The sequence below is a fragment of the Mercenaria mercenaria genome, chromosome 16, assembly GCF_021730395.1.
Source record: "Mercenaria mercenaria strain notata chromosome 16, MADL_Memer_1, whole genome shotgun sequence".
Taxonomy (NCBI): Eukaryota; Metazoa; Mollusca; class Bivalvia; order Venerida; family Veneridae; genus Mercenaria; species Mercenaria mercenaria.
This window is the reverse complement of record NC_069376.1, coordinates 45,905,391-45,930,438: the sequence shown is the minus strand read 5'-3', so window position 1 is coordinate 45,930,438 and position 25,048 is coordinate 45,905,391. Positions and strand designations below refer to the sequence as shown.

Here is a 25,048-nt window from a genome sequence, read left to right as displayed (position 1 = left end):
GGTGGTTTCACAACGTTAACCAACAACGTTGTCACAACGTTGATACGACTCCACATTTTTACGTTGTCACAACGTTGTATCTGACCGCAACACAACGTTATGCCACAACGTTGTCGCAACGTTGACACGACTCCACACTTTTACGTTGTCACAACGTTGTTCCTAACGTTGTCACAACGTACAGCACAACGTTGTAACAACGTTGTCACAACGTTACTGTGCTTCCTGGGATTACTCTACTTTGCATATTTTGTATATTATTTCTCTATGTTGTATTTAATGTCATTTTAACTGCGTACAAAGCACAATAGGGGAAAGTGCAGAGTCTAAGAACCTAGACATAAGACCTACCTTCTCTCGGTTTTCAAATACATTGAGATAAAAGTATATTGTCCGGGAGTCAAAACCTTGCCAGTTTTCATCTCTCTTTATTACACTTTAACGGGAATATTCAACATTGGACAATGTATATTTAGAAAGAATTTAATGAATACTTTAACCTGGTGAAAAAAGTATGAAAATCTAACTACAAACAAAAAAGATAGGGCAATTCAAATATTATCAATTAATGAAACGGCAGCCATTTTGGGCACAGTGATGTCATCGTTCTTTCCTTATATGGGCATTACCAAATATTTTATATATGGCAACATTATGTTTAAGACCATTAAACATGGTGCTTAAATTTAAGGTATACACTTTTACACACATACTACGTTTCATATTACATTATATATTCACAGATTTTCCATATATGGTAATGCCCATATAAGGAAAGAATGATGATGTCACTGTGCCCAAAATGGCTGCATTTGTGTTCATAGATGGTATGCAAATAGCTATATATATTCTTTGTTTGTAGTCCGATTTTGACCTAGTTCTTTTCAATCAGAAATGTTGCCAAATGTTGCATATCCCCCTTTACGTATGGCTATACGAAACATACCTCAAAAACTGTTAATGGATTTAACTGACCTTTCATGTACATTTTGTAATAACACAGGACAAAAAGATGAAGTGCAGCGTTTATAGGAACTAGATCTCTTTCGCCTGTCTTTACAGAATAACCTCCCCCCACCCAACCAGACTTCCCTATGCATCCGCCGTCCTTGTTTTGTTGAAGCATACTAGTACTTTGAAATACTTTGGAACTGCATACATGATATTGACGCTGAACTGGTCAGCTCATTTTACTAATTTGCGTGTAATTTTCTGTTTTAAAATACGTCCTCATTTCTGTAATGCTTTTTAACATTTGCTTCGGTGGCAGACAGATTAAATATTTTGATACGAATAGAATGATTATCAAAATAATTATGCCTATGCTATAATGAATAATAAGTCCATGTTTGGTCTGATATCAGGTCTGATCATGTCTTAAATGATTCTAATCAAAATGGAAATGGTGTTATCGTAGTAAATGAAATAAAGTTATAGATAAAAACGCCTGCCCTTCCCGTTACACACGCGTTAGCAAACGAATGGTTGCTCATCCGCTTCTTCATTTATGTGAACCCGTTTCGCTTAAACCCCTAGATTTACAACACATGCAAGCCATTGTAGAAACTCTTAACTTATCACTCCAAAACAAAGTCCTGTGCTTCAAAACAAGCTTTATAGACACCATTTTAAAGCTGCTTTGAAGTTTAAACATTTTCCTTCATTTTGAATACAGTGACCGCCATGGTGACAATATGGCACCATTTACAAAAATGTTATATATGCAGATACCGTCTATGCAGAAATATTCGTATTTTACGTGATATCATTGAATGTGGTACTCCTGCAGAGTGCAGACGGACTTATACACGGCGACAAACCTGATTAAGTGCTTTGTGATGAAATTTGCCGGAGTAAGCTAAATATGGAACTTGACTCTCAATATATAGATAAAACATCAATTTATTGGAATAAAAACTGTTAAGTACCGTGATCATTATGTCAATAATCTACTTCCAGTTCTAAATGTGTCCCTATTATTATCAGTCATTGTGACAGGTCCTTTCGTATAATGACACATTATTACATGACATTAATATATAAGCGCCGGTGTATGAAGTATTTCGACCCCCATAGAATAACGACCCCCCGGTCATTATTCTATAGAAAATGTGACTCCTTTCCTGTAAAATATTGACTCCCCTTATAAAAAACTGACTCCCTTTGAAAACTCTATAGAATAACGACCCCCCGGTCATTATTTTATAGAAAAACTGACCCATCCATGTAAAATACTGACTCCCTAAAGATGACTCCCTTCGAATCTCATAGAATAACGACCCGGTTATTATTCTATAGAAAAAGTGACTCCTTCCATGTAAAATACTCACTGCCGAAATTACTACATTCGAACTCTCATACAATATCGATTCCCGGACATTATTCTATTTAAAAAAGTTACTCTTTCCGTGTAAAACACCGGCTCCTAAAAAGACTTTCGACGATAATATCTATTAAAAAGTGATCCCCACCAAACCTAACGGACAATCTTACTAGATCTACAACTCTAATACCCTCCATTGCCAATAGTTAACATTTTGATTGTACTACTACTACTGGTGCCGCTACTTCTATTGCTATTACTACATGTACTTCTTCTTCTACTACTACTACTACTACTACTACTACTTCTACTACTACTACTACAACTGCTACTACTGATACTACTATACCTGCTTCCACTAATACGTCTTGTACATCTACCTCTTCTTCTCCTGCTGTCACTTATTCCTCTGCTGCTGCTGCAACTGCCACTACCACTGCCACTACTACTACTACTATTACTACTACTACTACTACTACTACTACTACTACTTTCTATTGTTGCCGCTACCGTACTTTACTGCCACTGCTAAGTTTTGCAACTTCTATTAATACTAAGTTCTATGCTAGCAGTTTCTTGTGCAGTTTTCTTCTGAAGAATTACTTCATACCGACTTTTGCAGGGATTATTGACACTGGTGTGTTTTGTGAACGTATTGTGAATTGTTATTTTCCTGAAAAAAATGTATACACCAAGATACAGTGTCTAGAAATAGAATCCCTTTTCCCGTTGCGGAATGCTCTGATTTCTGTGTCAAGTGATGGTATCTGGGGCTAATGGTCAAACGGAAGGACGGACGGACGGACGGACAAGGGCAAATCTATATACCCCCACTCGTGGGGGGGGGGGGGGGGGGGGGGGTGGGAAGCATAAAATGCAGCAATTAGGCCTTAGATACATGAGTTATCACTAAATTTGACCAAATGACCGGGGGTCGTCTTTTTATGGGAGTCGATATTCTTCGTGAGGTTCAGTTTACTTCACGTGGGGGAGTCATAGTACTATGATCTGGAGGTCATAATACTATGACCGGGGGGTCACTTTTTCTATAGAATAATGACCGGGGGGTCATAAATCTATGGGGGTCGAAATACTTCATTACACCGGTCCACACTCTTCGCTGTTATCTAGTGTGTGATTCAACACTACATTTTGCTTTGATTAAATCAAAACTTAAAGTAAAAAAAAAGAAAAACTAGATGTGTATCCACAGTACACAGGTGCACACACTTCTGTCATTGTAGGCCTACATGGGGACATGACTCTAGGTGAAATATTTTTAAGATGTTTGCAACGCAAACTTTTAAGAACTTTATATGTATATTCACTAAGTGAAGGACCATAACTCTGGTCTAGCTTTGTGCCTAAAGAGAACACCAGATGCACAACTTCATATGCGATATAACAACCCTTAATGTTTTATGACTCTAAGTCAAATAAAGGTATACACTTTTAAACACATACTACGGTTCATATTACATTATGGCCCACAAAATATGTTTCTTTTAGTTGTATTCACTAATTTTCCATATAAGGTAATGCCCATATAAGGAAAGAATGATGATGTCACTGTGCCCAAAATGGCTGCATGTGTGTGCATAGATGGTATGCAAATGGCTATATATCTTCTTTGTTTGTAGTCCGATTTTGATACTTTTTACGTTAGTGTTAATGTTTCACCTAGTTCTTATCAATCAGAAATGTTGCCAAATATGGCATATCCCCCTTTACGTATGCATGGCTATACGAAACATATCTCAAAAACTGTTAATGGATTTAATTGACATTTCATGTACATTTTGTAATAACACAGGACAAAAAGATGAAGTGCAGTGTTTATAGGAACTAGATCTCTGTCGTCTATCTTTACAGAATAACCACCCCTCACCCAACCAGACTTCCCTATGCATCCACCCGTCCCTGTTTTGTTGAAGCATACTAGTACTTTGAAATACTTTGGAACTGCATACATGATATTGACGCTGAACTGGTCAGCTCATTTTACTAATTTGCGTATAATTTACTATTATAAAATACGTCCTGATTTCTGTAATGCTTTTTAACATTTGCTTCGGTCACAGGCACGGGATTAAATATTTTGATACGAATAGAATGATTATCAAAATAATTATGCCTATGCTATAATGAATTATAAGTCCATGTTAAGTCCGATATCAGGTCTGATCATGTCTTAAATGATTCTAATCAAAATTTTTCGATTTTATCAATTTATTTTCAATATTTCAAAACTTCCCAATGGAAATGGTGTTATCGTAGTAAATGAAATAAAGTTATAGATAAAAACGCCTGCCCTTCCCGTTACACACGCGTTAGCAAACGAATGGTTGCTCATCCGCTTCTTCATTTATGTGAACCCGTTTCGCTCAAACCCCTAGATTTACAACACATGCAAGCCATTGTAGAAACTCTTAACTTATCACTCCAAAACAAAGTCCAGTGCTTCAAAACAAGCTTTATAGACACCATTTTAAAGTTGCTTTGAAGTTTAAACATTTTCTTTCATTTTGAATACAGTGACCGCCATGGTGACAATATGGCACCATTTACAAAAATGTTATATATGCAGATACAGTCTATACAGAAATATTCGTATTTTACGTGATATCATTGAATGTGATACTCCTGCAGAGTGCAGACGGACTTATACACGGCGACAAACCTGATTAAGTGCTTTGTGATGAAATTTGCCGAAGTAAGTCAAATATGGAACTTGACTCTCCATATATAGATAAAACAACAATTAATTGGAATAAAAACTGTTAAGTACCGTGATCATTATGTCAATAATCTACTTCCAGTTCTAAATGTGTCACTATTATTACCAGTCATTGTGACAGGTCCTTTCGTATAATGACACATTATTACATGACATTAATATATAAGCGCCGGTCCACACTCTTCGCTGTTGGCTAGTGTGTGATTCAACACTACATTTTGCTTTGATTAAATCAAAACTTAAAGTAAAAAAAAAAAGAAAAACTAGATGTGTATCCATAGAACACAGGTGCACACACTTCTGTCATTGTAGGCCTACATGGTTTCATGACTCTAGGTGAAATATTTTTAAGATGTTTGCAACGCAGACTTTTAAGAACTTTATATGTATATTCACTAAGTGAAGGACCATAACTCTGGTCTAGCTGTGTGCCTTAAGAGAACACCAGATGCACAACTTCATATGCGATATAACAACCCCTAATGTTTTAAGACTCTAAGTCAAATACCTTTTGAGGTTCAAGCAACACAAACTTGTATACCATTTATGGATATTTTTACAATCAAGGACCATAACCCAAAATGCAGGCTGAACTTGATCTGCACTGTTCGCTATGCACTCAGTAAATCTTTTTAGTGAACACCCAAATTGGAAGATAGACCAGTTTATTTTAGAAATTTGGCATAGTAAGGGTTAAAACGTTTGTTACCTTCGTTGTTGCTGTAACAATATGAAGATACCGGTATCTACTGCTCCCTGCATCCTGGAAGAAAACCACACATTTATTCGCATCTCAGGATGTATGTTTGCATTACAATGTATGTACATTACGGGAAAGGGACAGGAGAGTACCAACCAATCAATGCTTTGAAAGTAAAGTTTTTCATTTCAGACTAACCTGTTCCCACTTTTCCAAGCTAAATATTAAATGTTATTTACATGTATATGAACAGTATATTATATTTACGGAACTTTTCCTGATGACGTCACTTTCATCCATCTAAAGAGGCCACTCCTAGCCACTGCAGCAGTTCAAGGAAAATACTGAAAATGTTACATCTAAATATTTGGATTATAAATGAGCCGCACCATGAGGAAACCAATATAGTGCGTTCGCGACCAGCATGGATCCAGACCAGCCTGCGCATCCATGTAGTCTGGTCAGGATCCATACTTCTCGCTAACAGTTTCTCTAATTGCAATAGGCTTTGAAAGCGAACAGCACAGACCCTGACCGGACTGCGCGGCCGCAAACGCACTATGTTGGTTTTCTAATGGGGCGGCACAAATGGGATATACATACCACCATGTCGTTTTCAAACCAGAATCCTGTCGGCGTCAGCAGCTTGTCGTTTCTCCAACAAACTATCTGTGACCTGTTCACACACGATTTGTATAAGACATGGAACAAGTTCTGTGGCGGATTGATATCCGGCGTGTAAAATTCGCAAACACCGCCTGTTAAGTCCGTCAAAGCGTCAAGCGTCCGCCCGCATTCGTTTGCTTCGTATGTCTTCTTACATCTGGAAGAGTAGTGTAACAATAATGGTGAAATCAATATTTACAATTGATATTGAAAAGTTAAATTTACATGAAAATTGACATCACATTTAACCAATCTGCATATTGTTTTAAGTGTAACATGTTTTATCAATACGTTCAAAAGTAGATGGACAGCATAAATTTCCGGTCTGAAATAGTTCTTAACCTTTGTAATCCGAAAACCTCTCTAATCCAAACTTTTTTTTCTGGTCCGAGCATGTTCGAATCAGAGAGGTACCACTGCAAGTATATAATACGGATTTTTATCTGACCAATTGCATAAATAGCCGGGTCCTTAGCTTCTGTTATATAACCTGTCTATATTCAAGCAAAACAAAATGCTTCCATATTTCGTGACTTTCTTTTTTTGAAATTTTATAACTGCCATTATTAATTTTGTTAGTACATTTGTACCTAAAACAAAACAATGCTGCTGGCTCTTGGCAATAAAAATTTTACTTTTTCAGTGATTCTGTAGAAATGCAGTTTGCCGCAAAAATTGGTTGTAAAAAAGGTTTCATTATATAACATTAATAAAATACTCATATATAATCATATTTACTTTTTAGGTAGTCAATCATATTTAAGCATCAAGTTAATTATGACATTTTTCATACATCCTGTTAGATATTTATTCAAGGAAAACAGATCATTTAACTACAGTGAATTATCAATGGAGATAGAAAACATGACAGTTGAAATAAAACTTACTTGACATATGCTTTTTCAACAAGCGGCCCCCAGAATTCTCTCGGGGTACCGTAAGCTTGGCAGTATAACAAATTGTTGTCCATTGTGGGTAGGTGATCGTCCACTACAATATCAACCCAGTCCCCGAAACGCCATAGCTTGAAACAAAAACAGCCTATAAGTAAAATGAAAAATATTCGAGTTATAAGAATACTGAGCTAACGTCATGTAATTTATTATCAAATTGCTACAGTAGATTGCGTATGGATAAATTGTAGTTAAAACGATGCAGTCAAATACAAATATATGACTTTAGTAGTAGATGCTGGTACCAGTTTTCCTCTGTTTTCCAGCCAAGTACATTTGCACTGTTACAGCGTAGATGCCATTTCCCTTTCCTGAAAGGTAATTCATAACTAATTCATAAGGTAATTCATACGAATTCACTCCTGTTTTGTCAACGGTTACATATACTTGTGACTTGTCAACATAAATCAAACGTACAGGAATACCCCGTTTTGGATATGAGAGCAATAAATCAAATAATGCAGAAATTATAAAACTAGCTTTCCTGCAGATCCTTTTATCTTGGATACAGCATCCATAATGCATTACGATAAAAATGACAAGCCGTTAAAAATCTAACGCGAGTATTACTGTAATAGGACAAAAAATTAGACCAAAGCGTGTTTCCTGGAAACGTTATCTGCCATTAAGCACGTTACCCAACAAAAACATGTTGAGATACCACTGAGTAGGGAGGGAATGATTTAATGAAATAGACGCAACTGTAATTCCCAACTCCGTTGATTTAATTGCAGATAACGTATGTCTGTCCACATACTCATTCCTATAAATATGTTTGACCTTTCCATAAATTGCTGAAACCTAGCGGTGTTCCCAATCGTATTATTTGAGCTTAGATTTTCATGTCACTTGAAACGGTTTGAGTGTTGATATATTAAAGATAGATGCCGCTTTAGAGCCGGGAATAAATATTCAACCTTTTAAAAGGCGAATTTTTACACAAGAAATCTCTTGGACATGTTTTAGTATTGGTCTACACTTCTGACGCATGTAGGTGTTCCATACTAAGTTATAAACTGACTCTCTAACTAGCAGAACAAAGTCACTTCTGTTGATGAGTCATGTAAGCATTATAAGATAATTTTGTAATAACTTCTGGCCCAACCCTTTCGTAGATTTACATTGATGTATTTATGTATGCTTGTTGCATGTGCGTGAATAGGATATGTGTATATATATACAATAAAATACTAGTATGATTAAACTAAAACGAGTTTTGGCCGTGAATTGGCTTTGTACTCACTGTAAACATCTCATATTGAAATATTTACAAATTGGTATCTTTAAAACTTTATCCTATATAACCTGGTTCCCCATCTAGCCAAGATACATCTTTCTAGCGTACGATTTTTTTCTCTTAATGTTTGGGGCACAAGAATGATATTGCACAGCCTTGGACAGCGCAAGAAATGACATTGTATTTCAATGGCAACTGTATAACACTTCTCAAAGATGTGTATTGAAAATTACAGATAAAGCAGCCATTCAATTCAAACAAAAGTACAAAAATTATTATTACCTCCCTTTAAGTCTCAAGATATATTTAGTTAAATTCATTATGAAACTACAGCCAGAGATACAACTTGCCTTTTGCATCTCATAATTACTGTTGAAAATATGCTTAAATGCGTTTGACCACCTTCATAAAATGGCCTCGAATGGGGGAAAGTTTCAGACAAAATGCAAAATCGGCTCACCTATATAGTCCGTCTGCAGAGACTGATCAAAGTTTCTATAGCCCGGGATCAGTTTATCCATCAGTTTTACATTGAGAGATACAACGGCAATGGCGGCCTCAAACCACGCGGTCTTCTTCCACGATTTCCATGGAAACGGCGTCTCATACCCACCACCGACTCCAGCAAACACAGAGTACGAACAAATATCCTAAAGTAAATATAAAGTTATACGTGTTCTTAAATAAGCAGACTTAAAAGTGTGTTTTAAACTAGTGGAATTAATCATGACCTATAAATCTGTATTCTGCCCGCCGCCATGCGGTACCTTATTTTCGAAAAGTTTTCCAACTTCAGATTTTCTTCATATGCGTTTAGGTTATTCATTTTACCTAATAGAAAATATACACTTTATATTATAACCTACTAATGATTTGACATAAGGGTCGCAAATTTTCACGTATATTGTGACATAGGAAAATGTACAAACCTTCGGCCTTTTAAAGATCATTTTTTCATAACGATCATCGCCACTGTACACGTACGTCAACGAGGATTTGTCCGGAGGGAATGTGTAGTCGGTGAATAGCTTCCCGTTGGACAGAGCGGTTGGAAGAAACATGAGCTGTATTCTGGCGAAATCCTGCAGCGGCACTTCACAAGATTTCTTTCTAGAACTCATCGTGACCCTAAGTAAGAAAAAAATAGTAGTGTAATTTTACGTGTCCATTAAGTATACTTTTAAGTACAGTTAAGCCTTGACTTAAACTTCCTCCCTAAATGGCGGTTCTACACATTTTTTTCAGTCAGTCATCTCGAAGAACGTACATCTCGTCTGGGATTGATCATTACAATCATTATTACACCATTTCGTTTTTGTTTTTGTTTTTTTTGTACTATTTAGCTGGTGCGTGCTATATAGAGAATATTAGGTTACTGTCTGATAAATTTAAATTTATTAGGCGAGTTGAAGAAAATATATTAGGCGAGGCTCTGCCGAGCCTTAAATTTTTTCGTAGACGAGCCTAATAAATTTAAATTTATTCAGACAGTAATCTAATATTCTATTTATCCTACCTGTTCAGAAAATTAAGAAAAAGTCGTTGGAAAGAGCAACAGCGTGCAGACTTGACGTCATATAATATGACGCTTGCTAGTGTAATTCAGTTTGTGGAAAATTGAAAAAATGCAAAAACATTTTTGTTTCAGGGTAAAAACTTTTGATTTTACCACTTATTTTCTTAGTTAGAACATTTCCAATACAATGATAACAGTTTCAATGAAAAATTCGGGAAAAAAATTGTTTTCAAAATTTCTGGCTGAAGTACTGTAAAAGTGAAAAATAGCAATAACTTTTGTTTCAGGATAAAAACCATTGATTTGACCACTCATTTTCCAAGCTCAGACATTTCCAATACAATGGTGATGATTTAAATGCAAAATTTTGATAAAATAAGTGATTTCAAAAGTTCCCGCAAAAGGGATATCTTGACACTGACTAGATAAAGCAAAGTTTATTAGGCAGGCTGATATTGCGCTATATCTTATATGAGGGTAGGATAAATACTGGTATATCGCAGCATACCATCGACAGCAAACTTTCATTTAAAGTCTCTTTGGGGCTAATTGGTTACCTGGTTCTCAGCTTCTCAATTACTTACTGCACATAAAACCAGGTAAAAAATCACCATGGTAATCGAAACCTTCTTTTCAAACGAAAATCGTAATAGTGTCAAATCGGTTCTGATCGAATATTGTGATAGAAATCTTGTATCGTATGATTGTTCATGAACTGTCTTAGAAATTATTATTATGTTTGCCCGCAAGACAGCAATAAAACATTAGATTGAGAAACCATTGGCTTTGTTGCCATGACAATGAAAACACATGAATCATTATAATATATGGTTAGGAAACTGAAAATTGGTAAGTTACGACGCATTAAACAATATAATGCTTTCAAAATCATCTGTAATGACTGATTTTATTGTTGCAGTAAAGGGAAAATGTGCAAATGGTGTTACCACTAACAAAAGTGCATTCCGCTAATGACAGTATGCGGAAATGATTATAAGAACATGGCATATCAAAACGGGGGTTCTGTGTACTCTGTGTTGTTGTTATTTCCTGTTATTAGCCATTGCTAGGGAGTAACCTGTATTATTATACCTCACATAAATGTCTAATGCAAATTTCCCATTAGTTTAACTTGAATAATATATCATATTCCCCAGTGATTTTATATCACATGCGCAAAATCGTTATTTTCAATTTCTGCGCAGGTGATATGATCCATAATTTCATATCACATGCGCAACAGCGTTATTTTGTTTTTTCTGCGCATGTGATATTATTTTTTCATATCACCCGTTGAGAGATTGATACTTTCGCATTGATTAAAAGAGTGAGTCGATAAATTTTCAGACGAGGCGCTTATATAATTATACTTTAGGATTAAATTACCCTTTTTCTGCTGCTCTTGCATGTGCGAACACGGCCGAATTTCCTTTTTTTATGCTACGTGCAAAATATTAAAAAAAAACAAACAAAAAACAATTTTTTATCAAATATTGAATCGAAACTACCACAATAAGTTTGGAAATCATCTAACTAACAAGAAAATGAGTGCTCACACTTATATGTTTCGTTTAGAAAAAAGAAAGTTATCGCCGTTTTTCGAATGCTCATGATTAACGCAATGTTGATAAGAATAAATATAGGGGTCAGCTATATGTAAACGTCTCGATTAAATCTATCAAAAAAGTCTTATCACACGGCAAAGTCGCCACAAATTATGAGTGCTAACAAGTAAAGACTCTTTAATTCTGTCTTCATTATTTGGTTAGTAATTACTTTTAATGTTAAATAAATTATTATGTTGATTTTCAAGTAAATGCTTTGACCCTTATAACCTTTCGGTATAATAAAATAAATATTGCATTCCTGAGAGGGTGATATGAAAAATGTTCACCCCTCGAAATATGAATATAGACCTCGGCTGGCGCCTCGGTCAATATTCATATATCTCGCGGTGAACATTTTTCATATCACCCTCTCAGGAATGCAATATTTATATAATGGCAAGAGGTATAACCAAGTCTGCTATTATTTTGCCTGGATGATTTTAAGTGTTTACAACGATGGAACTAGATCCGCAGTCAGTAAAAAGTTTCAAGCGAATAACAAAAACGAACCAAAACACAGTTATATGGGTGAACATGTCACTTTGTTTACAACTGTATTGTGAAAAAAATGTATTTTCAAAATGATGAAAATAATGAAAGTATGGAAGCTGGTGTTACTAGGCAAATGCTAAACAAACTATGCTTAAAACGATTACGTTGTAATTACGTCATGTACTTTACCGTAAATGTCAAATTATTTCATAATTATTTTCGTATGATTTGTTCTTAAGTTTTAAAGTATCTTCTCTTAATTAAATTAATAAATGTAACTTTCACATACTTGAAAACATATAACTTTCTGCAAGTCTGATAAGAAGCATTCTGGCATACCACAGGTTTGCGGCAGTTCCCTATTGCGGCAATATTATATAGCATGTTCTACCGGCCATGCGAACATGAAACCATACGTGTTAACTCTTTATCTAACATATTCAAACTTATTTTCAAAGAAACAAAGTTATATAACCAAATGACTTTTTAACAATGCACTAACGGACTTAAACCTCTTTATTTGAACTTACTGATGAGGAATTTATTATTTCGCAATCCGCAATTAACAATTGACTAAAGCATTTGTCATTACTAAATTACCATTTCACAGCCAATGTTTGGCATTAAGGCTCGCAGACACTAAATAGGAAAAATGCCGCGAAAAAATTGTAGTCGCATAATGGCGGATTCAAATAGTCCTCAGTTGTTGTTGTTTTATGTTCTGTAGAGCTTTTTTCCTTAATGTCTTAGCATTTTTTTACTGAAATCTCATGACAGATCTATATGCTTGAACTTTTGCAAGCATTTTCCTAATGAAATGATAGCTTGACAGACTTTGTTAGGAAATCTTAATTAGGTCATATGCCACCACAATTAGGGTCTCATTTTTAGCTGATTTGGCAGTTTGTGTGTTTGACTGAAAATATTATTCTTGCATCAAACATGCCCCGACTTTTCTTTTTCTTTTTATTCAGCATTGAAAATATTCAGACATTTAAAATGGGTCTTTATGTGATGCAGTCATTGGAAATATGGCAATTTTATATAGAATAAAGAAAAGCAGCTATTTAGTGTGTTGTAACCTTAAGCATTTCGCATTTTAAATTGGTAAATCTGCATAGTGCACATGGCTTCCATATGCCATATGAAAGAACGTACGCATATGAACCTCTCTTGAAGCATCTGTCGTGAATCTTTGAATATTGGACGATCTTGCTAGTTTGTTCCAATTTGTCAATAATTACGTGAAATATATGGACAGGTGTTAACATATTAAGAACTGGCGCCCTTTCAGGAAGCTGGCTCGTGTCAACAAGTGGTGGAGGTGTTATTGACAAACAGAAATCAATAGCGGAGAACAGATAACATACATATAGAACTCGTCTTATCTCACATCTCTTTACAAAGTCAATTCTTCCCAGCGACCCGACTTTAGCCTTTATATAACCAAAAGACTAATGCAAGCAAAACAGCTCACGTCATTTTTTTTCATTTTAAGGCCGGTAAACAATACACAGTAATAAAAACATTCTTTTCGGAGAATCATTTTTCGGAGATCATTTTGCCTCAAAATTAAAAGGTACGTGTATATTAAGGCGAATTAGAACGGTATATTGCGCAGCTTTTTAAAAGTTTAAACTAAACTATTTCATTTGTATATTGGTTATATTCTTAGAAAAAAAAGATTTGTTCATGCAAAATAAGTATAAAACAGTAAATTTCATAGACCTCATCTCAAGTGTCGCAGTATTCACAGAAAGGTGCCCCAGATGTCAATTTTTAATTTTCTTTTTCAAAGATTTTGATACATATTTGTAGGTGGGCACCATAAATACCATGTCACCTATGTGTAGCTTTTATGGAATAATGAAACCCTTTTTTCCCGAATATGTTAACTGAGTAGTTACAATTCTATGTTTGATAAAATTGTTTTCAAGCGTACTTGAATGACATATTCTTTTCCAATTTAGTGTTGCTACAAGTTATAGTGTGTGTTTAATTTTGGCAAAATAAGTGTTATATACAGTAATATACTTGTCATATGAAATGCATAATAAGATGACCTTCCAAAATGTGCATGTTAGTTCGAAAATCAACTTTGTTAATTTGATATACTAGTAACCTCGTTTGAATAGTTGTATCCTTTTGTCTAAATCTAATAAAAACAACTCGTTTTAACTCATGCCCGACAACCTATTCAATAAGTGTTTTATTACATGACATTAGAAATAAATTTTCACATATTTTCTCTTGACAGTTTTCAGTTCAGCAAGTTATTTGCATTTCACCATTAACATATTTTCAAGACAAATATGGCAAAGACATGACATAATACAAGAAGTTACAATAAATACGACTGTTGAATAAAATGCATTGTGAAAGTGTAATGCTTGACTCGGCTAGAGTATCTTTTTGTAGCTTGGAAGTTTCGTTTAATAACTCTTTCTCTATATCTAACCCTTATTATATATGCTGGACGCGATTGATTCTGCCTTTGCGACCAGTGTAGATCATCATCAGCCTGCACATCCGTGCAGTCTGTTCATGATCTGCACTGTTTCGCTATTCAGCCAGTATCTTTTGGTAAGCACCCCTTTTAACAGTTATTGGTACTGTCCAAATTGGATGATGGACAAGTTCATTATAGAAATTCAGGAAGGTAATGGTTAATTCGGTGTGTCATATGAGAAATGAACATATGATTATTTGGCAATGAAATATTTTTAAAAACGGCTGTATCTTATGGACGCGAGTATAACGGATAGCACAGTAAGAAATGATACTTAAATTCAATCATATTACATGAAAAAAAAATCTTACAAAAAGTGCTTCCCATACAGTGTCAGAAAAATCTACTATAAATTCTTTTTCGCTCATGCGAGCTTTATCTAAAAAATGTTAGATACTATATCTTATTGCATTGTTAGTCACAATATCTAGATATTCTAGCTTCGGCATGGTCTTTATAGTAGCCAAACAAGCATATAGGCTGATACAGGCCGTTTATATAGCACAAACTACGAACCAGTGATATCCATTAATCTGGCCTACATGTATAGTTTACTGTGTAACCCGCAGGACGAACGAACGTGTCTCTAAACTAGTTCATTTAAGCACACCCCGCGTGGTTATCAATATAAGTCACGCGACAGCAGAATTGATTCCAGAATCTAAGGTGGGCAGTTAGCGACGAAGAAATCAGATAAAAATCGCATTTTGTTAAAAGAAAAACAAAAGATATGTAGTGTGTACAGATGGACAAGTAATAGTTCATTAGTGTTCTAGAATGTCAGAGATTGTCCAGCCCAAGATAAACCAAATGATACATTACTAGCGATAGTTTTCTTTATGAAAAGATAAGGTATATATGTATACTATCACTTCAATTTTAGTTAAATGTAGCGTTCCAAAGCATATCAAAACTTTCATGAAATAGAAATCGATATAAAAAGATACATTTCGCTTCATTGTCATTGATATTTGTCAGTACTTTAGACTGGAATAACCGTGCAGTTTGATCAGTCTGTTTATATAGGCCTAAAAGAATCATTTCAACACGTTACCAATAACATCCTAACTTCATATTTCCCGCTAATGAAATTATCCCACGTGATCGAAGCTGCTAAGTAGAAATATCACCCGGATGTTGTGTATTAATAAATATATTAGCTGGTCTTTTGTAACAAATCATAACAATATTAATTTCAGTATGTCTGTTTTTTACTTTACAGTTCTATATAATACTGAGTTACCCTTCATTGTTCAGCGTGCAATGAAAATCATTATTATTGAAAATACGTGGGAATGTAATATATAATTATTAATAGTAAACATTATTTAACGAGAAGAACATATTAATTAAGCTGTAGCCAGTCTAACATATGGTCCTGTAACATAACGATCTTGCGTATGTAAGACAAGGTATGATCAAAATAACGTAATGTGAACAAACTAGTACTAAGTGGTATAGACAGTATGTGGTAGTATGAAAAGAATTTAATTTGCAACATCAGAAGCTAAAAGTGTGTATAAAAGTGGTTAAACAATAAATGTTATGTGTAATCCGGGCACCAAAAACGCTCCAAACTCTTACGCGAGAAAAGTACATGGTAGCATTGGATTACTTTTAAAAAGTAATAATAGTGTAATTATGCTTGACTGAAAATAAATATTTGAAATAATAGAAATAGACTAAAAAACAAAACAACATATAATATAAAAATGTGATGACAAAAAGGGGAAAAGAATGAAGATGGAAAACAAAAATAAACTGCAGTTGTTTTACGAACTACATACAACTAAATAGACCAAAAGAGAATAATACGAAAAAAAAAAACCACTGATAACTATTATGGAACTTACATTGATGTCTGAGAACTAAGGAATGGGAACAACGAACGGTTTATATATACACAAACGCACCGACGTTGTGAATGATATGGCTGTTGGTGGTCACGAAAATGTAATGCACAAATCAGGAAATGCTGAAATGAACAGTCATCACATCACCTTTCCTCTCCTCACGCGACCTTTATCCTGTTGCCCACGCCATCATCCTTCTCCCATGCGCCTATCTTTACACTATCCCCCCCCCCCCCCGGCCACCACCCTTCCCCAATGAGACTATATTCACCCTAGTGCCCCCCACCCCCCACCACCCTTCCCCTCTGAAGTTATCTTTACCCTATTGCCGATCTTTGGCTTCTGAAACATTTGTGGTCAGTTTAGTAACGTATTGCGACGTGTTTTAAGCGATTTATACAAGTCCAGAGCGGATGTCTAACGTTATCCTAGCAGCACGGTTTTGAAGTTTAGACAAACGGTCTATGTTGTAGGCAGATGCAACGACACAGAGGAAAAATGAATTAAACTCATGATGATAAACAGTTAAGAGTCTTCTGAAATATATCGATATAATTCCTCAACAGAGGCTTTTATTATACATGTATGTGTGCGACTGGAACAGTTCCACGCAACTAAAACTGAAACTACATTTTAAAGAATACCTACGTGCTCAGCGGCAAAAAAAAATATATTAAATTTCAGGTAATTCTTCGGGTTTTTTTTAATCTACGTTACTAACCCACGAAAGTACTTTATTTCAACAAAAACGTAAAGTTGTATTAATCATTTTTAAAAAGTTTTACCTGTGGCGTGTTTGAACTGAAATTCCGTATCGTCTGTTTACTGAACTTTATTCCGCTCAGTTATTTGATAAGGAAATTATCAAATCTTGGGAGCCTGGAGTTTTCGGAATTTACTGATTTTTCTGTCTTAACACCGAGTATAGCACCTCCGTTTCTTTCTGACCCATATTTTTTAAATTCAAAAGTACAAAAAGATTATCTGTAAAGAATCTTCTTCCATACAGAACATAAATGACAGTTTTATTCCATAAACCAATATATTCCTCTCACTGATGTATCTACATGCCGTGATGATGTGACATATTTTCTGCCGTCTACCTGGTCGCTTATGACAACAAAATGGTTGCTATAGTAACCAGGTTGTTTATCGAATTGCAGGAGTCTTGTCACTGCGATTTCTCAGCTTCAGATACTAGCTTAGAACAAAAATTTGGAGCGAGAAAAACATTTTATTGGACCAACTGGAAATTAATCTACGGAATCGTTTTCATTTTAAGATAAACAGGATCGTTAATATAGGTCGTTACAACAGGGATTTAAGATCAATTCTAGGCATTGTGCAATAACTTATAATTTAGAAAAAAAAAATATATATATAATCATGTATATATATATATAGTCATGTGTGTATAGAGAGAGAGAGAGAGAGAGAGAGAGAGAGAGAGAGTATAGGAAAATATATGTTCGAACCGTGTCAAAAGTTTCATTGTAAACCCGAGCGCTTTCGGCGGCTTTTTAAAAAAGCCTTTTTCACGGGTAGCATAAATCAAAACAATACAATAACGGCGTAAATTCCGCTTGTATAGTTCGATATATAAATGCTATCAGAAACGGTTTTCCATGTTCAGGTCCTTGACATTGACCTTGTAACCCCAAAACTATTAGCGGTCATCTACTCTGTAAGCCCTATCACCCTTCGAAGTTTGCATGAGGAAGAATTGACCTCATGACCGATATTGCAGAAAATCGATATCAGGGGAGACAACAGCTATTTGGTATTGGTAACAGGTGACCGGTATTGCGATGTCGATATCTACTGCCTCCGGGTATTGTCACCTGGGTGTTTATTACAATATCAAGTGTAATAAAAGAGAACGTTTTTTCATAAGATAATTAAACAAGTTTAATTGAAATGTCACTGGAGTTACAAACTATGGAGAAGAGAATTTTCATTAGAAATAAAACAAGTCATTTTTATCAAAAGAATGTTTAATATGTAATTTTCTGAACCATAGCATTTTTCATATGTTATTTTATAATAATTAAATTAATTTTTATATCAATATAACATATCTATCAGCAATAAAAACCCTATTTTCATAACATATTCTTATATAAGAAGAATGTATATTTTAACATGTTTTCGAAAAACAATGTAACAAATCGGGTGAACATTGCTATCTGTAAACCATTTAGATTCAAGTTAAAGGCAAATATCGATGAAGTCTTTTATTTTTTTTTTATTTTTTATTTTTCATTTTCAACCAAATCTGAAATGTAAATGACCCTTAATCTCTAGAAAAAAGGAGGTTCGTACCCATAGACACTTCCTTTTATATTTATATAGCACTAGCATTGATATTTTTACGGCGTCTCCCATCTATAAAATACGCTGTCGTTGAAAAATAAAATCTGACATATATATTTAAGAAATATGATCTGATTTTACATTGTTTTAAATAACGCTGTCTTTAAGTATAATATGTGCCCCCCCCCCCCCCCCCCCCCCCCCCCCCAAAAAAAAAAAGAGAAGAAGATCGAACCATGTTTTATACGATTTTATAACTTTTACGGCCATAACACATTCTTGTCAAAAAAAAAAGAAGAAAAAACAACAACAAAAAACAAAGACAAATATCAAACAGGGAAGTCACAAGATACAAATAAACTTGACGAATATATTTTAAAATTGTCTGATTGATATGTATTATACCTGCTGCCACTACCACGTCCATTCTTATGTCACAAAAATACATACGTAAGTTATTTTGTTTGTTTTTTTCTTTTAAACAGCTGTTTACAATTTATAATTACACAGGTGTAGGTTTTGAATTATTTTATTCTGAAATGGTTGAACATCACACGTATATCAATTCAGTAATTCTTAAAATATTGGTAAAATAGGAAGTTTGTAAAATTAAAAAAAAGATAATGGCAATCAGCGTGGTACAGGTATTTTGCCGTATTCAAGCAGACATTATTCATTTTAATATAACTACACATATTCCACCAATATATGAAAACTGCTTGCAAAATAAAAAATATGCGAAAGATTAAAATCGCATGATAATTATACCTTGTAATTACAAAAAGAAAATACCCGTAATTCAAAACGCAATTATAGCCTTATCAGTGTTATAAACGTCTGTGTTGTTTTAACGTTCCTTATTTAGAGGTAATTGGCTAGTTTTATTACAGGTCCAATAAAAAGGATTTATGCGTGATGCATATAACATTTTATTACTTCTATAAACTATCATTCAATAGGATTACAGTATAGAAATTAGTTTTATGTAAAATTATCTTGAATTGAACATGTACAATAAATTATGAAAGTAAGTTAATCACGACGACATTTATGATAACTGAAAAGATCACGAAACCAGGTAAAATTTTCACGAAAACAAAAATATATCATTAAGTTACTGAAGTAAAATTCAATTCTGTTTTAAATGCAGATATTATTTACATGGCAAAAACATTCTTGTACACAAAAATGCTCCGGACATAATTAAATATTCCAGCTTTAATTTGATTAAGGCGGACCTTGAATTTATTTACTAAAAATTATTAAGTAAAATATATACAAAAAATTCTGTATTTTACCTTTTTACGACAGTTTGCATTTGTGATCCAAGGGTCGTTAGGAAAGCTATCTCTTTTAATGTTTAATTGACACAGAACAGAACAGAACAGATAATTTATTCAGACTTGTACATGTGTACATCGTCAAATATACATTGAACATAATAAAACATGAATAAATAAAATCACAATGATCGAAGTTATACAGGATGTTCACATTTAACAGATACAGAGGATGAATTATTCTGTAATAATTGTTGATAAAGATAATCTATGTGACAATGCAGTTCTAAGATATAGACATAGATTAATTAACATATTTCTATTTTCTGTCTTTAACATCTCAATAAACTTATACATACTGGGTCTTATGTAATAACATCGTTTTATATATTTTTTTCTTATATCAGTGTAACATGGACATATTAAAATAAAATGATACTCGTCCTCAACGTCATGGAGATTACAGTATGTACAGTATCGTTCACCTCTAACAGTTCTATTTACACCATGTCTGCCAGTTTGAACATGTAGCGAATGAGATGATACTCTAATTTTAGTAAGATATATTCTTAGATTACTTGGCAGTATATCAAGGTAACTATCGTATATAAATGAATCTTTTACATGGTTGTATAAATTCAATACAGCACTGTTCTCTTTATCATTATGCCAGTTTTGTATAAAACAGTCTATAACTCTTTTCTTAAATAAAGGTACAAAAACTTTATCGTTTACAGATTCGGGATATTCCCACACATAATTAAAACCGTAGTTACAAAGTAAACTTTTAATATTTGAGAGCCAATTTTTCTTTCCAAGACTACAATCAGCAAATGCAATGTTATAAACTTCTTTTAAAATAACATTATCAGTCGCTAACAATTTAAACCAGTATTTAACGATTTTTACATATCTTGATATATACAAAGGGTAACGTGCAAGTTCCCCGTATACAGCAGTATTACATGTATTTTGTTTAACATTAAGTATCTTTTTACAAAATTTGAGATGGACTCTTTCTATTTCTTTTGACTTACTATTACCCCATATTTCAGCAGCATAGCTTAATATTGATCCAACAAATGAATCAAAAAGCTGACATAAGATTTTTGGCTTAAGTTGATATCTATTGCAATTAAGTAATAACACATTGAGAGCTTTTGTCGCCTTTCCAATAAGTTGTTCTTGATTTAAGGTAAAACTTCCAGTATAATTAAAAACAGTTCCAAGGTAATTAAAATCATTTACAACTTCAAGATATTTACCATCATATACAAATTGTTCATTTTGCTTCAAACCGCCTCTTTTTCTAAAAACAACAACTTTGGTTTTATCTATATTTACATCTAAACTCCACTTCTTACAATATTGTTCTAAAAGTGTTAAGCTTTTATTAATTTCTGCAGGCGATTTCCCCAAAATTACCATATCATCGGCAAATAACAGAAGTATAAGTACTATGTCATTTATAGTCAGACCACAATTAATGTCTTGTTGCAAGAACAGCTCAAAATCATCTATGAAAAGAGAAAATAAGATAGGAGAAATTACCTCCCCTTGACGTAGGCCAACGGCATATTCAAAGAAATCAGAATAGCTATTACATAGCTTTACGCATGATTTAACTTTGTTGTACATATCTTTAACAATACGTAATAATTTGCCTCTAATACCAAACTTAAATAACTTTAGCCACAGTGCATTTCTATATATACAATCAAATGCCTTTTTAAAATCGACAAAAACACAATACAAACGTTTATTATTATTAATGTAATTCTGCACCATAGTCATTAACACAAATAATGCATCTATCGTAGACTTTCCCTTTCTAAAACCATACTGGGCATCTGATAAGACAGAATTTTCTTCACAATAATTGACAATTCTTTTATTTAAAATAGACGTAAATAATTTTGACAAACAACTAACTAATGTTATACCTCTATAATTGTTTACATCATTTTTATCTCCCTTTTTATGCAAAGGAACTAAAACACCTTCAGTCCATTTCTCTGGAAAATAACCACTATTCAGTACACAATTAAATATATCACAAATGTGCGAAGATAAAATATCGATACATTCAATAAAATATTCATTCAATAAACAATCATTCCCCGGTGCTTTATTGGGTTTTAAAGTTTTAAACTGCTTCTAAAATTTCTTCAACAGTAATAGCTCTATCTAAAACAATATCTGCATTGTCAAAATTATTAAAATCATTATTACCCGAAAAATCTTCAGATTCAGTATTGGTACTCTGAAAAATATCATTACCCAATTCAGAAAAATACTTGAAAAAAGATTCAATTGAGATGTCATGGTTTATTTTATTATTACTTCTAAAATGCTTCCAAAAATCTTTTGGCTTTGAAAAGCGCAATTTTTCAATCTCCTGTACTTGTTTCATTTTGAAAAGCCTCCTCTTTCTCTGAACAAGTTTTTTATATACACTTTTAGACAAACACAATTGTTCTCTATTTATATTTGATTTGTTTCGGTTAAAAGTTTTCAATGCATCAAGGTAATTCTGTCTGGCTTGAATACAATCATAATCAAACCAGTCTTTATTATTAATAATGCATTTATCTATAAATTCAGGTTTCTTAAACGTATTTACATTTTTACAAAATAACGGGTTTGCGGCCTCCTGTACAATATTGTTAAATCCCAACAACAACGAGTCTATAGAGGCGCGATCACTCAAATCAACATGGTATGTTAAAGAGTTTAAGTCTGGTAATTTTGTAATTAGTTTCGATCTAAATACATCCTTCATTTCAGGCGACCATTTATACGAGATATAACTGTCATTATCATTCCCACACTGATCACTCAATACCTCGTCACATCTTAGTTTGAACGAAATAGGACAATGGTCACTCCATTCATTAAATTCATGAACTGAGAAGTCACTGATTTGGGAAAAGTTACATTCCCTTACTAAAAGATAGTCAATTACCGATGCGCCCAATTTTGAAATGTAGGTAAATTTACCGTTAACATCATTGATCCTTCCATTCACTACGCGTAAACTCGTGGACTTGCATAACTCTAACAGCCGATAGCCAAACGCATTACAACGTGTGTCCAATGAGGCCCTACTGAGGGGTTCGTCAGGAACATAATCATCCATATCAAGGTCATTATTCACGGTGTCACAGACAATGAAATGATTTCTAGTTCCAATCCTAGAATTCCAGTCACCTATGAGATAAAGGCTACCTTTATTTTCGAATTCATAAATATCATTTTGTATAAGGTCAAAAAGGTCAACATTGCACGCAGTATAAGCTGGCGAATCCTCGCACCAAAGATAAACACCACAAATATAAGCATCTTCCTTAAGTTTAAAAAATGATTTTTTCAATTTCAACCAAATTATTGTGTCATGATGATTACGAATGATCTCAATTCCGTCTTTTAAAGATTCTCTATAATATAAAGCCACACCACCACTGCATCTTTTGGCATTTCTGTGTTGAAACTTTCTATAATAATTGTATGAAATATACCCTGAAATATCAATTTTACTGCTACTTTTGGACCATGTCTCATATAAAAACACAATATCATAGGTACTTATAATATCAACAAATTCCTGGTTACACTTTTTAGCTTCTGTCAGACCATTTACGTTCCAAGAAAGAACACTTAATTCACCCTCCTCGCGCTCCTAACTCGTTTCCCTCTGTGCCTTCCCATCTATATATAGGGTATCGTAAGACACCCATGCCCTTTGACCCTTGCTTCTGGCCTCCTTCATCTTTGGTACAAGAGCTTTGCGCTTAGCCACGACCTCCTTAGGAAACTGTTCATAGACAAAGTAATTAGTGCTCTTCAAAGCAACACCCGATTTTCTCACCAGCTCCCTCTCCTTAAACAAATTGAATTTGGCAACTATATTTCTTGGTCTGTTATACCTCCGTTCGCCCATTCTATGCACCCTTTCGAATTTTATTTCTGATACAAGGTCTTGAGCTATTTTCATTTTATTCACTAAAAATTGGCACAATTGGCATAACTGACACTGATATTTAAATGTATATGAAATAAGGTGAGAACAACGACATAAGAAGAAATGCGCGTCTCTTTCTTTTTAGAACCGAAATATTAATTGCAATATTTAATTGCATTTCTTATATTGTTAAGTTGTGATATTAACACAAAATGAATTACTCGCGAAGTAAAATTACATTAAATGATTAAATCATTACTTTAACGTTTTGATCACAATACCGCATGTTCACGCGGCATACTATAATATCGTCTGCTTATGACGCTACAACAACAACTCCGCGCTGAAGTTAATTTTTCTTCGAAATTAGTGAAAATAAACCGTCTGAGAACGAATCAAATTTTTATTTCACAAAAATGAAATAAATATCATTCAAAAGAAAAATTCAATGAGAGTAGGAAAGTTCTTGCACCTAAGCTTTCATATCAATGGTTTTATACAAAAAATGCTTTGAAGAAACGCATGTATGAGATTTTTGCACATTTTATATGGAAAAAAAGAAGGGAAAAAATGACGAAATGATGGCTTCAAACTTCATGCGAAGAACGAATCAAAAATTAAGATAAAATTTAATCTAAAAAAACCTTGTGATGAATCAAATGTTGAACTTTGGTAATATATTTGCACCCAAGGTTTCTTATTTTTAGTAATTTTGTTATTAAGTAAAATGTGTTCATGCCCTTCTTATTTCTATATAGAAACTCTGACCGCTATCGATTAGTGGCCGTTGGAATATTCTTCGGTATGAAGGTTCTAGGTAAAATATTTCTCCAGTTATTGATCAAAAATGACTTGAAGTGACGTACAGATGGCCCCTGCGACCTTGAACTTTGATGGAGTG

At 33.9% G+C, this 25,048-nt stretch overlaps 1 protein-coding gene across 2 annotated transcripts in view; it reads right to left on the bottom strand.

Moving 5' to 3' along the window:
* The window catches only part of LOC123540726 (calpain-3-like), a 40,673-nt gene extending 22,742 nt beyond the window's left edge, over positions 1-17,931 (bottom strand). Inside the window, exons 1-6 of one of the 2 annotated variants that reach the window (XM_045325967.2) lie at positions 17,379-17,931; positions 9,546-9,744; positions 9,077-9,266; positions 7,314-7,467; positions 6,364-6,583; positions 5,770-5,823 (exon numbers count right to left, since the gene is read on the bottom strand). In XM_045325967.2, the coding sequence (XP_045181902.2) occupies positions 5,770-5,823; positions 6,364-6,583; positions 7,314-7,467; positions 9,077-9,266; positions 9,546-9,737 (810 nt within the window). In that variant the 5' untranslated portion in view covers positions 9,738-9,744; positions 17,379-17,931. Of the gene's footprint in view, positions 1-5,769; positions 5,824-6,363; positions 6,584-7,313; positions 7,468-9,076; positions 9,267-9,545; positions 9,773-17,378 lie in introns of those variants that run through there. The other variant, XM_045325969.2, reaches the window with a different exon arrangement.
* Between the last annotated feature and the right edge of the window lie 7,117 nt (positions 17,932-25,048).